Below are 15,928 nucleotides of genomic sequence, written 5' to 3'. Positions count from 1 at the left end.
TTTCTGAATCTTCATGTGACACTGAAAACTGTCCTGCTGAAATTTCAGCTTTGTCATAACAGGCATTTTAAAATGTATTACAAAAGCAAACAGTTATTTTGAATTGCAGTAATATTTCACAATAGTACTGTTGTTGGCACATCTTTAGTGAGGCACTGTCCAAACTATATAAATAGACATGTGACTCCATAGAGTAGACTACTTTATATTTTATTTGTTCAAAAAGAATCATTGAACAAAAATCAATTGAACAAAAATAACAAAGGAAAGACACAGCTGAGCCATATCCTTTCTTCTACCCAACACGGTCTGAAAATTGTATTCACCCCTTACATCTACAGGTCCTTCTCAAAAAATTAGCATATTGTGATAAAAGTTCATTATTTTCCATAATGTAATGATAAAAATTAAACGTTCATATATTTTAGATTCATTGCACACCAACTGAAATATTTCAGGTCTTTTATTGTTTTAATACTGATGATTTTGGCATACAGCTCATGAAAACCCAAAATTCTCAAATCTCAAAAAATTAGCATATTTCATCCGACCAATAAAAGAAAAGTGTTTTTAATACAAAAAAAGTCAACCTTCAAATAATTATGTTCAGTTATGCACTCAAGACTTGGTCGGGAATCCTTTTGCAGAAATGACTGCTTCAATGCGGCGTGGCATGGAGGCAATCAGCCTGTGGCACTGCTGAGGTGTTATGGAGGCCCAGGATGCTTCGATAGCGGCCTTAAGCTCATCCAGAGTGTTGGGTCTTGCGTCTCTCAACTTTCTCTTCACAATATCCCACAGATTCTCTATGGGGTTCAGGTCAGGAGAGTTGGCAGGCCAATTGAGCACAGTAATACCATGGTCAGTAAACCATTTACCAGTGGTTTTGGCACTGTGAGCAGGTGCCAGGTCGTGCTGAAAAACGAAATCTTCATCTCCATAAAGCTTTTCAGCAGATGGAAGCATGAAGTGCTCCAAAATCTCCTAATAGCTAGCTGCATTGACCCTGCCCTTGATAAAACACAGTGGACCAACACCAGCAGCTGACATGGCACCCCAGACCATCACTGACTGTGGGTACTTGACACTGGACTTCAGGCATTTTGGCATTTCCTTCTCCCCAGTCTTCCTCCAGACTCTGGCACCTTGATTTCCGAATGACATGCAAAACTGAGCAACAGTCCAGTGCTGCTTCTCTGTAGCCCAGGTCAGGCGCTTCTGCCGCTGTTTCTGGTTCAAAAGTGGCTTGACCTGGGGAATGCGGCACCTGTAGCCCATTTCCTGCACACGCCTGTGCACGGTGGCTCTGGATGTTTCTACTCCAGACTCAGTCCACTGCTTCTGCAGGTCCCCCAAGGTCTGGAATCGGTCCTTCTCCACAATCTTCCTCAGGGTCCGGTCACCTCTTCTCGTTGTGCAGCGTTTTTTGCCACACTTTTTCCTTCCCACAGACTTCCCACTGAGGTGCCTTGATACAGCACTCTGGGAACAGCCTATTCGTTCAGAAATTTCTTTCTGTGTCTTACCCTCTCGCTTGAGGGTGTCAATGATGGCCTTCTGGACAGCAGTCAGATCGGCAGTCTTACCCATGATTGCGGTTTTGAGTAATGAACCAGGCTGGGAGTTTTTAAAAGCCTCAGGAATCTTTTGCAGGTGTTTAGAGTTAATTAGTTGATTCAAATGATTAGGTTAATAGCTCGTTTAGAGAACCTTTTCATGATATGCTAATTTTTTGAGCCGTAGTTCACTGACAAGCTACGCAATATCGCGTTCATTATCGCAGATGAATCGCCTTCGATAATGAACGCGATATTGCGTAGCTTGTCAGTGAACTACGGCTCTGTCTATTAAATGCCGCTCCATTTGAAAGCAGGTGATGGCGATTTAGCGGTAATCAGGGAACCGGCTTTACTGGCGAAATGCGCGTGACAATTGCATGCGATATATCGCCCAGCCCTAGATACAAATATTACACACAGTTCTCAAACTTAAATTGGTCACATTTGAAAGTATTAGTCCCAAATCTGGAATGGCTCCAAAAACCTGGACGCTAATTGTCCACTGTGTGACAATTCTAATAGTTCATTTAAAAGGAGCCATAATTCACAAGAACAACAAAAAAACAAAACAAAAAAGGTCCAAAAATATGTGGGTTTCTTTACAGTCCACTCTCATGTCATGTACTTTAAGGAGCATAATTTGCTAATAGACCTCTCTAGGATGCTGTCCTTTGTCCTCACTTCAACCTGACGCACAAATGCTCTGTTGTATGGGAATGTTTCCACTACACGTCCCTAAAAGCCAAGAATTCCAAAGTGAAGCATCTTCAGTGATGAGCACAATATCACCAGCCTTAAGATTTTATCTGATTTTGTTCCACTTCTGCCTCTTTTGCATTAGTTGGAGGTATGTCATCCTTCTGAAAGAGACCGGGAGGCTGTACAGGAATTCCTTTAATCTGAAGTAGGTGATTGGAGGTTAAGGCTTGTGGATCCTTAGAATCCTCAGAGACTGTGGTAATTGGGCGATCATTGAGTACGGCCATTACTTCACAAAGAGCAGTCTGTAGGACCTCCTCATCTAGGGTCTGCTGTCTCAAGACAGAATATAGAATCTTTTTAAGGATTCAAATGATTCGTTCCCATACACCTCCATGATGAGAGCCTAAGGGAGGATTAAATGTCCACTTTACATTCTTTCTCAGCAGTGTATTCTGTCTTTGTTGATCTCAGCAAGTGCCTCTCTCAATTCTCACTCTCTCCTGACCATTATCAGAAATGATCTCTTTAACTTGACCTCTACAGATAAATCTCCTGAGGGCACAAATACAAGAATCTATATTCAAAGAATAGCCCTTTTTAAGATGGACAGCCCTAGTGTTGAAGCAGGTGAATATCACCCCATATCTTTTGACAAGAGTTCTGCCCCTCTTTACCTCATTGGGAGCAAAGTAATCGAATTCAACATTAAAGGTGATAAGTCAGGTGTGATACGGCTCAGGGGTAGGTCGGCCATCTTTTACTCCATTGCAGATCCATGCCAATGCCTACAGAACAGGCAATTTCTGGTGATTTTTCTTGCAGGAGCATTACCTCTGGTGATCCAGCATCTCTTATGGAGCTTAGCAAGCGATTGGCTTAACATTTTGTAAATGTGATCCATTAATAGTCTACATAAATGATTATCATTGGGAAAAATGGCTAGTTGCTTGAACTCTTCTGGCATTGCCATCCTATTCAACCTACCTTCAACTCTCAAGATGCCATTGTTTAGGATCGGACCTAGTTTGTATATTCTGCTACTGGTTTTCATAGCATGGCCCATATTTAGAGTTTATTTCATCTTGAAAGTACAGCTGTTGAACATGACATACATGATTGCTCAACAAGTGTAAGGTCTTCTACAGAGAGTGTTAGAACATCCATTTAAGATTTGATTTTAGTCATGTGGTCCTTGATCAACTCTTGTGCTTTGGGATGTCGTGAAAAGATTGCTTCTGCTTCTTTCCGTCTTTGACTCAAGTACAAAAGCATCTTTTTGCACTACAGCAATCATTAAACAGCTGCTCTTTGCCATTTTTCCCAAGATGAGAAATATTCTATGAGCTGTGTGACTGGAGTGACTGATCTTTGGGTCACTGTCTGAGATGTGAAGTGATTCTTGAGGGAGTTCAGGCTAGTCACTAACAAAACTTTTCAAATATTCTGGCCCTCTCAGCTATCTTCCATCATTGCTAATAAGCCAGTCCTCTTACCTCAGGAGGCATCATCAGCGGGATTGTTTGCAGAACTCACATAACGGCACTGGAAATTCGGTGATGGATCTCTGATAGTCAAATCTGTTAGCCATGTAAAACTGGTATCTGCTGGTGTTGCTAAAGATGTGTTTGAGGACTGATGTGTTGTCTGTCGAGAATAGTGAATCATCCAGCGTTAGCTCCAGCTCCTCTTTCAACATCCTGTCGACTTTTGCTGCAAGAACTGCGGCTGCAAATTCAAGTCATAATTCACCTTCATGGGGGCCACTTTTGCTTTACCCAACACAAAACCAACATAGATGGAACATGCAAACTACCAAGTCAATAAAATCTGGCCTTTTTTGAGTATGTTCCAGAATTTAACAGGCTGTAGATCTCCATTTTTCCCTTAGCTTGTAAGGAAGTCTAGAGACAATTATTTTTTAGGTTGAATTATCCATGCCTTATTAGCCAGATCTTGTGCTCCTTGTGAGATAGATTACATAACTGTATAGCTAATGCTTTCTTATCATTATAATGAATATTACCCCATCACAGAGACATCTCCATGTATGCACTACCCATTTTAAATACATCTACTTGCCTCTGAAGCAAGTTCACTGCACAACTCCCACACATCTCCCAAAATAGGAGATGCTATGAACGAATACCTGGAAAAAGGTTTGGAAGAAAAATCATCTTTACTCATTGATTCACAGAACAAATTTCTAAAACGCCTTTTGAATTTGAATTTTGAAGCATTTTGAATTCCATGGACAACCCTTTGTAGTAAAGGGTTGTCCATGGAATTCAAAATGCTTCAAAATTTACTTTTAATCTAACAGCAACTACACAACGACATGGACTGGCCAGCAGAGGATAGATAACCAGCACAGTATGCTAGAAATACTAACATATTGATCTCTGTCCTATTCTGCAAAGACAAAATGATCTGGCTGATCTATTTGTGACCCAGCAGAAACAAGCCTCACTTCCTACAAGGGAGATTCCAGTATTCAGTGGTGATCCTCTGGAATATAGGCCATTCATGAGGAGAAAACAAAGCAGCCAAGACCGATTGTACTATCTAGAGCAGTACACCACAGGCAAACCTAGGGAACTAGTTTGAAGCTGTCTCTACATGAATGCAAGCAGAGGTTATGCTGAATTTTGGAGATGAATTTAAAATTGCTAGTGCATACATGCAGGACCCTCATAATAACTACATAATTCTTTCGCATAATCAGAATGAATAATACCCCATCTCAGAGCCTTCTCTATGCAAATTAATGCAGCCTTGGTGAGAATAAGAGACTTCTTTTAAAATAATTTAATAAAATAATTTAGCAAGTTTTGAAAAATATAAAATTAAATTAAATGTACAGTATTATAAGCTTTAAACCGGATTGTCATATCACAGACAGAATGTGTTTTTATGTTTTCAAACAAACAAAAAAAACTTTCATCCCATTGAGTAGCCAAAAAGCTATTCAAAAAGCAGTTTTTTTTTCTTTTGTTTTTTTTTTTTGCACATTGACACATTTTCTATCTTGAACATATTTATGTCAAATGTAATATCACAATCATCAGGCTGTTTTGGGATGAAGCACCTTCTTTCTAATTTAGTAATGCTTGCACATCCCAGTAAACCCAGTACAGCCTTTACTTAAATGTCTTAATGTCGCAAAGCTCTTTTGAGATGAGAGCTCTAATGCTTAGGGTGGGGTGCAGGTGTTTTTAAAGGCTCTGCAAAATAGCATTTCACACACCGTGGCTCTGTTCCACAGCATCATAGCTGTGCGGCTCACACGCACATCTTGCTTCCCTTCAGAGGTGCCAGACATGGACTGCCGCATGGAGCGTTTAATTACATCTATAGAGGTGTGAATGTATGAAAGCACCCTAATTACACCTGTCTCACCCTCCATGCTTTTATAATTGCAGAAACATGACATTACTGCCACTGAATGCTTTAAGATGTACATTAAGGGTTTTGAGAGAAAAGGACTATTCTTTGTTATGATTACATCATATTTGCTGAATGAAATCCAATACTTGTTTTTTCCTAATGTTGGGGTGCTTATTACAAAAATAGTGTCTTTTGCTCTAGCACATTCTCACAAAATATGATGTGCATTTCATAACATTTTTGCTTTCGACAACCATTTATAAGGTGAAGAGCTGTCATAAAGCCATGATTCCTATCTTCCTCTGAGCCAGGTTATGAACAAACTATTTGTTCAGTACTCCGCTGATTTTCACATGTATGACATTATTTTATTGTCTAATCCAGATTTCAAGAGGTTATGATATAATTATGACGTAATTATGGCCAGTGACAGAAGAAAATGCAAACATGACCCAGATGTTTCCCGCTACATCTGTGGGTGTTTTATTACATTCAAACAGCGACAGTAAATTACAGATTTTGAGGGAAAAAAAGCTTATATATAATTTGAAAAATCACATTGATGGAACATTTTTATTCATATTTCTGAGCTCTGCGTTACAGAAGAGGATTAGGGCCAAGCAATAATAAAAAAATAAAACCATCTCAAGATTAAAGTTGTTAAATTTCGAGAAAAAAGTCGAAATAAAATGTTGAGAAAAAACTCGTTAAATTTCGAGAAAAAAGTCGAGATAAAATGTTGAGAATAAACTCGTTAAATTACAAGAAAAAAGTCGTTAAATTACGAGAACAAATTCGTTAAATTATGAGAAAAATGTCATTACATTTCGAGAAAAAAGTCGAGATAAAATGTTGAGAATAAAGTCATTAAATTATGAGGAAAAAAGTTAAATTACGAGAACAAATTAGTTAAATTACAAATTTGTTCTCATAATTTAATGACTTTTTTCTCGTAATTTAATTACTTTATTCTCATAATTTAATGAGTTTATTCTCAACATTTTATCGCGACTTTTTTCTCGAAATTTAACATTTTTCTCATAATTTAACGAATTTGTTCTCGTAATTTAATGACTTTTTTCTCGTAATTTAATGACTTTATTCTCATAATTTAATGACTTTATTCTCATAATTTAATGACTTTATTCTCAACATTTTATCGCGACTTTTTTCTCGAAATTTAACATTTTTCTCGTAATTTAACGACTTTTTTCTCGTAATTTAATGACTTTATTCTCAACATTTTATCTCGACTTTTTTCTCGAAATTTAACAACTTTAATCTCAAGATGGTTTTATTTTTTTATTATTACTTGGCCCTAATTCTCTTCTGTACTGCATCATCAAATTAGATAATATATAATTATTTTTAATTATATTCCTTTTTTGCTATATATAATTATTTTTAATTATATTCCTTTTTTGCTTTTTTCCTAAGATGTTATGAAGGCATTTCTTACATTTAAAAAAATGGTCTACCAGCATTTATGATGATTTTCATTTAAATTTCATGGCCTCCAGAATATTTTTTTGTATTAATATCTGAACATACAATATATCAAAAGAAATGACAAAAAAATATTCTAGCTTCATGCATTCTTTTTTTAATCAACACTTGAATGTGGGTGGGTTTTTTTTTTGTAAGCAACGTTTATTTAAAAAAGCAACATTTTGAACAAAAAGCTGAGGAAAATCTTGTTTTTGTCAAAGACTACATCCAGTGTTGTGCCAAATTCTAACCCCCACCAGATTATTATTGGTTTAGGATTAGCTGTGGGAGTGGGGTTAGGATCAGGCAATCAGGTAACAGCTTCGACGAGGGGGGTAATAATTTGGCAGGGAGTCGAAATTAGGCACAACACCGGATCGGATTCAGAATGATAATCAAAACATAGACCAGGTAGACCATCAACACCAGCAAAGCTTGCGCAGTCCTATACATCTTCCTGGGACGACATTTCATTCAGTAACATTAGGCACTTTTTATTTATATGCTGTTGAATGTTTGATGATCGCGTTATCTTAAATGTGCGTAAGCAATGTTTTTGGATCTGGAGGTTCTGTACTCTTTCAGAGAAAGTTTAATAGCGCCCCATTATAACAGTGGATTGTCGAAAAATTCCATAAATAGCGGGGAAAGAATTAATACATTTTTGCAAACCAACAGCAGCTGGTGCTTCATTGTGTTTCTCTGCATGGGTGTTTTTATGATGACCACTAATGAATTGAGAAGAGGCTATGTGGTGTGTTTTTAAGATTGGCAATTAGCTGACCCCTCCCTGTAATTTTCTGTCTATTACCCCCCACTAAACCTCATCCCCCCCACAGGCTCAACTTTAAGGACCCGGAGGCTGTTCGAGCTCTCACATGCACCCTGCTAAAAGAGGATTTTGGCCTAACCATCGAGATCCCTCTGGAACGGCTCATCCCCACTGTGCCGCTCCGCCTTAACTACATTCACTGGGTGGAGGACCTGATTGGGGGACAGGGGAACCCACGGAGGGGCATCGACATCGGTATGCCAGCTCAGACTCACTGGTGTTATCCTGTTAAACTCTTTGCGGTCCCTCAGGCTGGTGGTACAGGGTTTTGGCAGGGCTGCTTGTTGGTTTATACACACACACAGGCTGGTGGAGAGTAAGACGGTGCTGGCAGTCGCATAACCACCAGATCCTCTGGATTAAAATATTCCATGTTTTCAGCATAGATGGGACACAACTGTCGAGAGTAATAATATAATATAATAATACAAAACGATATATATATTTATTATATATATATATAATCATAGTTATATTCTTATTTATATTTTATATATACACACAAACACTCGGTTTTTGGTTTGGATATTTTTTGCAGCAGAGCTTTGATCAGCATGCTGTCTTTTAGTTTACTGTTGTCAGCTATATATTGAAAAGTCTCTGAAAAGTTGTCTTTATTTCATCTCTTTTGATGAAAGCATTGGTGTTTCATCCATACACATTCAAATGGACGTCTTTGGCCGTTGTGTCAGATTGTGTCAGTGATATAGTTGTGGCTCCGCTGATTGGGTTAGATTGCAGATGGAAGACCTTTGCCAGCTCTGGGATGAGATTAGCGGTGTTAGTGTCACACACATGATGAATAACTCTAAATCTCTTTTATTCAGACCTTATGGGTATCATCTTTGTTCAGTTCTGTTAAATTTCAGTCCATTTAAGGCCTGCTGACTGGATAATGGATAGCCATAGCTGCCCTGCCTCAGTCTAACTGCATTATATTCATACGTCACTCTGTCAGGCAGTCGCTTGCACTTCAAATTATTATACTAATACTTACTTGAGAATGCTTTTTTTTTAATTGAATTTTATTTACACATTTCTAATTTCTATAGATAAGGATAAATTTAGTTAACTAATATCTTGTTGCACATGACTCATTCATTCTGTGCTCAGTTTAGATACAAAATATCTGAAATTGATAAAATAACATCATAAAACATTCACAATTCTTTGAATCGCACTGTTGATCTGATGTGTTGTCACTACATGAAGAATATGTTTACGTAAAGACTCAGGCAGATCGTATTTCATTTGTATTTAAGCTTGTGATATGATGGGTTTGGCTGTGTGCAGGTACTGGTGCTTCCTGTATTTACCCCCTGCTGGGAGCCACAATGAATGGCTGGTTCTTCCTCGCCACAGAAGTGGATGACATCTGCTTTAATTATGCGAAGAAGAACGTTGAGCAAAACCACCTGGCAGAGCTCATTAAAGGTAGGTGTGGTTTGTATGTGATGTAGAGAGAGAGCTTGACTGTTTTATATGTAATTTAACCCACTGAACCACATAAATGTGTGTGTTGCAGTGGTAAAAGTGCCGCAGAAGACTCTGCTGATGGATGCGCTAAAGGAAGAGTCCATTGTCTATGATTTCTGCATGTGCAATCCTCCTTTTTTTGCCAACCAGTTAGAAGCAAAGGTACATTCAGCTCCAGTGTTTGAACAGACACTGCCTCCCCCTCTCCCCTTCCCTTTGTGCATATGACAATAGCTGTTATCCGTTTGTTCTTCCATTTCTTCCCCTCTTTTCTGTTTCCTCTGTTAGGGGGTGAATTCGAGAAACTCCCGCAGACCTCCGCCCAGCTCCATCAACACAGGGGGTGTCACTGAGATCATGGCAGAGGGTGGAGAGCTGGAGTTTGTGAAAAGGATCATCCATGACAGTCTGCAGCTGAAGAAGAGGCTTAGGTCACACACGCACACAAACAAACAAACACACACACACAATTACAATAAGGACAAACACAATTTAATTTAAGTATAGTCTATTTAAAACTGCTTTCACGAGACAAAACCATGGTATGTCAGTGAAAGTTGCTTTCTGTTAAAACAGCACAAACATGCATTTTAGTCTAGGACTTGCTTAAGCCTTGTCTGTGAAACTGGGGGAAAAATGTCTCCACTATCAGCCTTTGATAGCAATGCATTGGTGGGGTTGCACGTGTTTTAAAGCCTTGCCCGTTAAACTTTATTCACGCGCTGTTCACATGCGTACACCTGAAGCACACACACGAAAAGCCTGTCAAACAGCATGTGAGAACTGAACTAAGTTCTCTTTTGCATCTTGTTGAACTTAAACCTTGTGTGTATTTGACAGTTTATGTAAACAGTCATTTATATCTTAAAGGTGCCCTAGAACTTTTTTAAAAAAGATGTAATATAAGTCTATGGTGTCCCCTGAATGTGTCTGTGAAGTTTCAGCTCAAAATACCCCATAGATTTTTTTTAATTCATTTTTTTAACTGCCTATTTTGGGGCATCATTATAAATGAGCCGATTCAGGGTGTGTGACCCTTTAAATCTGGTGCTCCATGCCCCAAGAGCTCGCGCTTGCCTTAAACAACATAAAAAAAGTTCAAACAGCTAATATAACCCTCAAAATGGATCTTTACAAAGTGTTCGTCATGCAGCATGTCTAATCGCGTAAGTACAGTGTTTATTTTGATGTTTACATTGATTCTGAATGAGTTTGAGGCTGTGCTCCGTGGCTAACGGCTAATGCTACACTGTTGGAGAGATTTATAAAGAATGAAGTTGTGTTTATGAATTATACAGACTGCAAGTGTTTAAAAATGAAAATAGCGACGGCTCTCTTGTCTCCGTGAATACAGTAAGAAACGATGGTAACTTTAACCACATTTAACAGTACATTAGCAAAATGCTAACAAAACATTTAGAAAGACAGTTTACAAATATCACTAAAAATATCATGTTATCATGGATCATGTCAGTTATTATTGCTCCATCTGCCATTTTTTGCTATTGTTCTTGCTTGCTTACCTAGTCTGTTGATTCAGCTCTGCACAGATCCAGACGGTAATGCCTGCCCTTGTCTAATGCCTTTCATAATGTTGGGAACATGGGCTGGCATATGCAAATATTGGGGGCGTACACCCCGACTATTACGTAACAGTCGGTGTTATGTTGAGATTCGCCTGTTCTTCGAAGGTCTTTTAAATAAATGAGATTTATATAAGAAGGAAGAAACAATGGAGTTTGAGACTCACTGTATGTCATTTCCATGTACTGAACTCTTGTTATTTAACTATGCGGAGGTAAATTCAATTTTTGAATCTAGGGCACCTTTAAATGAATGAAAATGGTTCGTGTTAGTATATTATGACGCACGTTTCAGCATATTGGATCCGTGCATGAGGTCTGAAAGTGACAGCAGCCTAATAAACCTGTTGCCATCTGTGTCATTAATATTAATCAAACAACAAAATACAAAGAGAAAATCATTTACTGCTCTTCAATGAATAACTTTAGTAGCTTTAGGAATCAATGTGTATTGAATTCATCCAGTGAAGTCTATGTAGTGTTTTATTTTTACATTTATTCAATTTTTGCGTGAATGCTACTGTTACAGTAAATACACCTACTGTTGCTGAAAATATTAATGCACTGTTTATTTCATTTGTATCTTATATTATATTTGCCCAATTATTTGTTATTTGCATCTTTGTTCTCATTTTTAATAACAAAGATAAAATAATATGATTTTGGTCATATCGCTCACCCCTGTTTTGACCTAAATATATACTGTATATAATTATGTATTAATGTAATTAGCAAAATGCTGTTTAAAATTGAAAATATTTATTTATTTTACACAATATTCACTTAAAATTCATTCGTTCTGACATTTTTAAAACCGTAAATGTGCACTATGAAACTCTGTTATTTCTGTTAATCATCCAAAATGGCCAAATAGCAACTGATATATCAGTCTGGCACCAATGTCAACACATGAGGGGCTGTGAGGAGTGTAATGAGAAGGGAATAAACAGCCACGTGTGTCCAGGTCTGCAGAGAAGGTGTTTTATACTGGGAGAGCCAAAGAGGGGAAGAGGCCACGCTGATGAAAGGGGCTGGGCAGATGGATCCTGGGATGGATCTGTCATACAGAGTTTGCGTAATTAATTGACAGGGAAAGTAAATAATTACCCGAGGCGGTATCCGGGCCACCCGAAGGGAGCAGCTGTGTGTGTGAGTGGGGCAGACGACGAGCCCCCCTGTGCCAGGACTGTCAGTGGAGCACTGGAGTGAGGCGGGCGGGGAGGGGTGGCAGAGCAACCAGCATTAGGCCTTATTAACCATGTCATGAGCTGAACCCCAAGAGGAACGTGGCTGTGTGTGTGCATAGAAAAGTTGAATGGTATCTTTTAACGTTCACTGTCTGCATGTAGTTTTAAACCTTTGAGTGTTTTATGTGTCTTCTGCTTGCAATGAGAATTGATTAGTGACCGCAGGGGAAGCTGGGCGCTATTCCATCTCGCTGTTACCAGCTCCTTCTCTCATGGGTTCAGACTATGCAGGCAGACTGTCGTAAATGCGGTGTGTGTGTGTGCGTCAGCAGGTGCCCGTAGAGCCAGCCAGGCATTCTGATTGGCCCTCTGAGATGCTTCTTCCTCTCCAGCCCCTCAGATCTGTAATTACTGCCAGTCTTCCTCCAGCCCCTCCTGTCTCGCTTACATCCTAAATACAACTCTGATTTTTCCTCATGCCAAACAATCTGTGCTATTGAAATTGTAATTGTTACTACTTCCTCCTCAGGGCCTGATAAGTAAAGAGAATGCATAAACACCCTCTTTTCAAGCCCTGATAGATGCTGGAGTACCCCATTATTAGCAGAGCGTGCCATGTGCCGGGGTGCCACACAGCCTCCCTCCACTCCAGTTTGGAGAACGTGTGGATATTAGGGCTCTTTAATATTTCATAACACAAAATGAAATGATTGTCAGGCCCCTAAGGCTCCATATGTGTGTTCATCTATACTCCTTCATTCTTATGGTAGATTGCCCCTTGATAAAACCGCCGCCCAACAAAAGTCAGTCTACAGCAGAGAGTCTTTACACGACTGTCTGTTAGTTGTTAAAGTCAGCTTGGAGTCAGAATTGACCCTGTGTACTTTTTTTTTTTTTTTTTTCAAAAAACTGCAGCTCTTGTGAGGTGTTTCCGGTCTGCAGTGGTCAGTATCTATCAAAAGTGGTCCAAGGAAGGAACAGTGGTGAACCGGCGACAGGGTCATGGGTGGCCAAGGCTCATTGATGCATGTGAGGAGTGAAGGTTGGCCCGTGTTGGTCCGGTCCAACAGACAAGCTTCTGTAACTCAAATTGCTCAAGAAGTTAATGCTGGTTCTGATAGAAAGGTGTCAGAATACACAGTGCATCACAGTTTGTTGCGTATGGGGCTGCATAGCTGCAGACCAGTCAGGGTGCCCATGCTGACCGCTGTCCACCGCCGAAAGCGCCAACAGTGGGCACATGAGCATCAGAACTGGACCACGGAGCAATGGAAGAAGGTGGCCTGGTTTGATGAATCATGTTTCTTCTTTGTCCTTCTTTTACCTCACGTGGATGGCCGGGTGCGTGTGCGTCGCTTACCTGGGGAACACATAGCACCAGGATGCACTATAGGAAGAAGGCAATCTGGTGGAGGCAGTGTGATGCTTTGGGTGATGTTCTGCTGGGAAACCTTGGGTCCTGCCATCCATGTGGATGTTACTTTGACACGTACCACCTACCTAAGCATTGTTGCAGATCATGTACACCCTTTCATGGAAACGGTATTCCCTGGTGGCTGTGGCCTCTTTCAGCGCTGCCACAAAGCAAAAATGGTTCAGGAATGGTTTGAGGAACACAACGAGTCCAAATTCCCCAGATCTCAATCCAATCGAGCATCTGTGGGATGTGCTGAACAAACATGTCTGATTCATGGAAGCCCCACCTCACAACTTACAGGACTTAAAGGATCTGCTGCTAACATCTTGGTATCAGATACCACAGCACACCTTCATGAGATCTACCTCGACGGGTCAGGACTGTTTTGGCAGCAAAAGGGGGACTAACACAATATTAGGAAGGTGGTCATAATGTTATGCCTGATCGGTGTATTCACAAAATGTATTAAATCAAATTAATATTTAATTTGATGTTTAAATAGCAATTTAGACATTATTGTTGGCTACTATTATAGGTAATGAAGCCATAAATAGCAAAATAGTAATATTTGTCTTTAAAATAGTTAAAATCTTTCTAAAAAGCAGTAATATAATGCAGGTTAATGATATTGTAAAAAAAAAAAGTTATGGTACTACTAGCAAATAATGATGAATTTGAAGAAGAAATGTTACCATCAAGATGCTCTTGAAAGTGAACTTGACCTTCAGCCACCACGTTCTGCTCATGCATACTCAATGGTGCCGTCTGTCATCTATAATGAACAAATTTGTGTTTACGTCTGGCTATATTCTGACATATAACACCCCCTTTCTACAGTCCAATCCGTTCCTTGCCCTACACTTATTCATTAAATATCCTGTTAAACTCAGTGTCATATTACAGACATAAAATGGGTGAATGCTTCATGTTGACCTTTAAGATATTCTTCAGTGATTAAAAGCAAGTTTCTGTCAATTTAGGAAACTAAAAGAATTAGAAAATTAAGGGTTGAGTACCAATCAATTATGCATAGGCCGTGTTATCCTCCTACTCTCTGTGGGCACTGTCTGATGAAGCCTCATCTTTTTTTATAATGAAGGATATGCATTGATTTTTGTCTCATGTGCAACATCAAAGCTCCCTGTCAAAGTGGGGTTTTTAATTAAACATTGAGCCTCATATCTTAAAAATATAAAGAGTAGCCCAACTGACCGTTCCCACAGAGTGAGCCCATATTCAACCCATGGCTCTGATTCCTGTGGTTTATTTGATGTGCTCCCATGGATCAGGTGTCCAGGCTGGTGGTTTCACAACCCCTTTTTTTCTGTTTTCAGGTGGTACAGTTGCATGCTGGGAAAGAAGTGTAGCCTTGCACCTTTGAAAGATGAGCTGCGGAAACAAGGGGTGAGTTTTTCTTAGACCACTTTGTGCTCTAATTACTGCAATGCAATACAAATATATATTTAGGAATGGACTGATTTTAAAATTTAATATCTGATAACCGATAAATGGCAAATATATGAAGTTCTATACTGTTTTGCATAAATTAATGAAGAATCATAAATGCTACCAAGTATATTATTTATGATTTGATTGTTATGTCTGATAACTGATAAATGGCCAATATTAAAATTCTACTATTTTGTGTAAAAAAAAAAAAAAAAAATCAATAATTTTATATACCACTAGTAAATGTAACATTGGTGTATATACAGTGATATTTTTATATGTTTTATTATATTTTTATATTTGCTAAAAAATGTTAATGTAAAAACATTTCAATGTATTAATAAATTATATTCATATATATAAATTATTGATTATCTTTAAGTGAGCGGTAGATGATGGCAAATGTAAATCTAAATGTAAAAATATGGGAAATGCGCCTACACAAACATTCAAAATAGACAGATACTGATAAATTAAAACAATCTGTCATATCGGCTGATAACTCCTATTATACTAATATATTGTGCATCCCAATTTTATTTTAATATTCCTGTAGGACCTTTATAGATAAATGAGTGGGCGTTTCCCCAAGACTTCAGGTTAATTGATCTTAATGAGTTTCACTAGCGTGGCATATAAACGTACCACGACAGGGAGCGCTAATGGAGTAGATTTCATTAGTTCATTAGGCATCATTAGCTCTCGCCTCACCCCTCCAGCCCCTCTCCATTACCTCCGCCTGTGTCTGTACAGTCAGAACGCTGTGATATCTGTGAATGAAAGGCTTTCGTCCTGCTCACAGGTTATTAGTCTGGTGTCAGTCAGTCTGCTCGACTCAGGCCTGATGTGTC

At 38.9% G+C, this 15,928-nt stretch overlaps 1 protein-coding gene and 1 long non-coding RNA gene across 3 annotated transcripts in view; one reads left to right on the top strand and one right to left on the bottom strand.

Annotated features, from left to right (window-relative positions):
- mettl16 (methyltransferase 16, N6-methyladenosin) overlaps nucleotides 1–15,928 on the top strand; it is a 48,973-nt gene that overhangs the window by 18,852 nt on the left and 14,193 nt on the right. For both annotated transcript variants that reach the window (XM_048160859.1, XM_048160858.1), the window contains exons 3-7: nucleotides 7,973–8,160; nucleotides 9,259–9,399; nucleotides 9,491–9,603; nucleotides 9,730–9,872; nucleotides 14,963–15,032. In XM_048160859.1, coding sequence (XP_048016816.1) covers nucleotides 7,973–8,160; nucleotides 9,259–9,399; nucleotides 9,491–9,603; nucleotides 9,730–9,872; nucleotides 14,963–15,032 — 655 coding nt within the window. The remainder of the gene's footprint in view (nucleotides 1–7,972; nucleotides 8,161–9,258; nucleotides 9,400–9,490; nucleotides 9,604–9,729; nucleotides 9,873–14,962; nucleotides 15,033–15,928) is intronic.
- Nucleotides 8,127–15,013, bottom strand: LOC125248752. Its single transcript, XR_007180362.1, has 3 exons — nucleotides 14,841–15,013; nucleotides 14,321–14,400; nucleotides 8,127–8,726 (listed from the first exon to the last, which is right to left on the bottom strand). It is a non-coding gene; the product is annotated as an uncharacterized LOC125248752 (long non-coding RNA).

The sequence above is a fragment of the Megalobrama amblycephala genome, linkage group LG16 (assembly GCF_018812025.1).
Source record: "Megalobrama amblycephala isolate DHTTF-2021 linkage group LG16, ASM1881202v1, whole genome shotgun sequence".
NCBI lineage: Eukaryota > Metazoa > Chordata > Actinopteri > Cypriniformes > Xenocyprididae > Megalobrama > Megalobrama amblycephala.
This window is presented reverse-complemented; position numbering and strand designations above follow the sequence as displayed.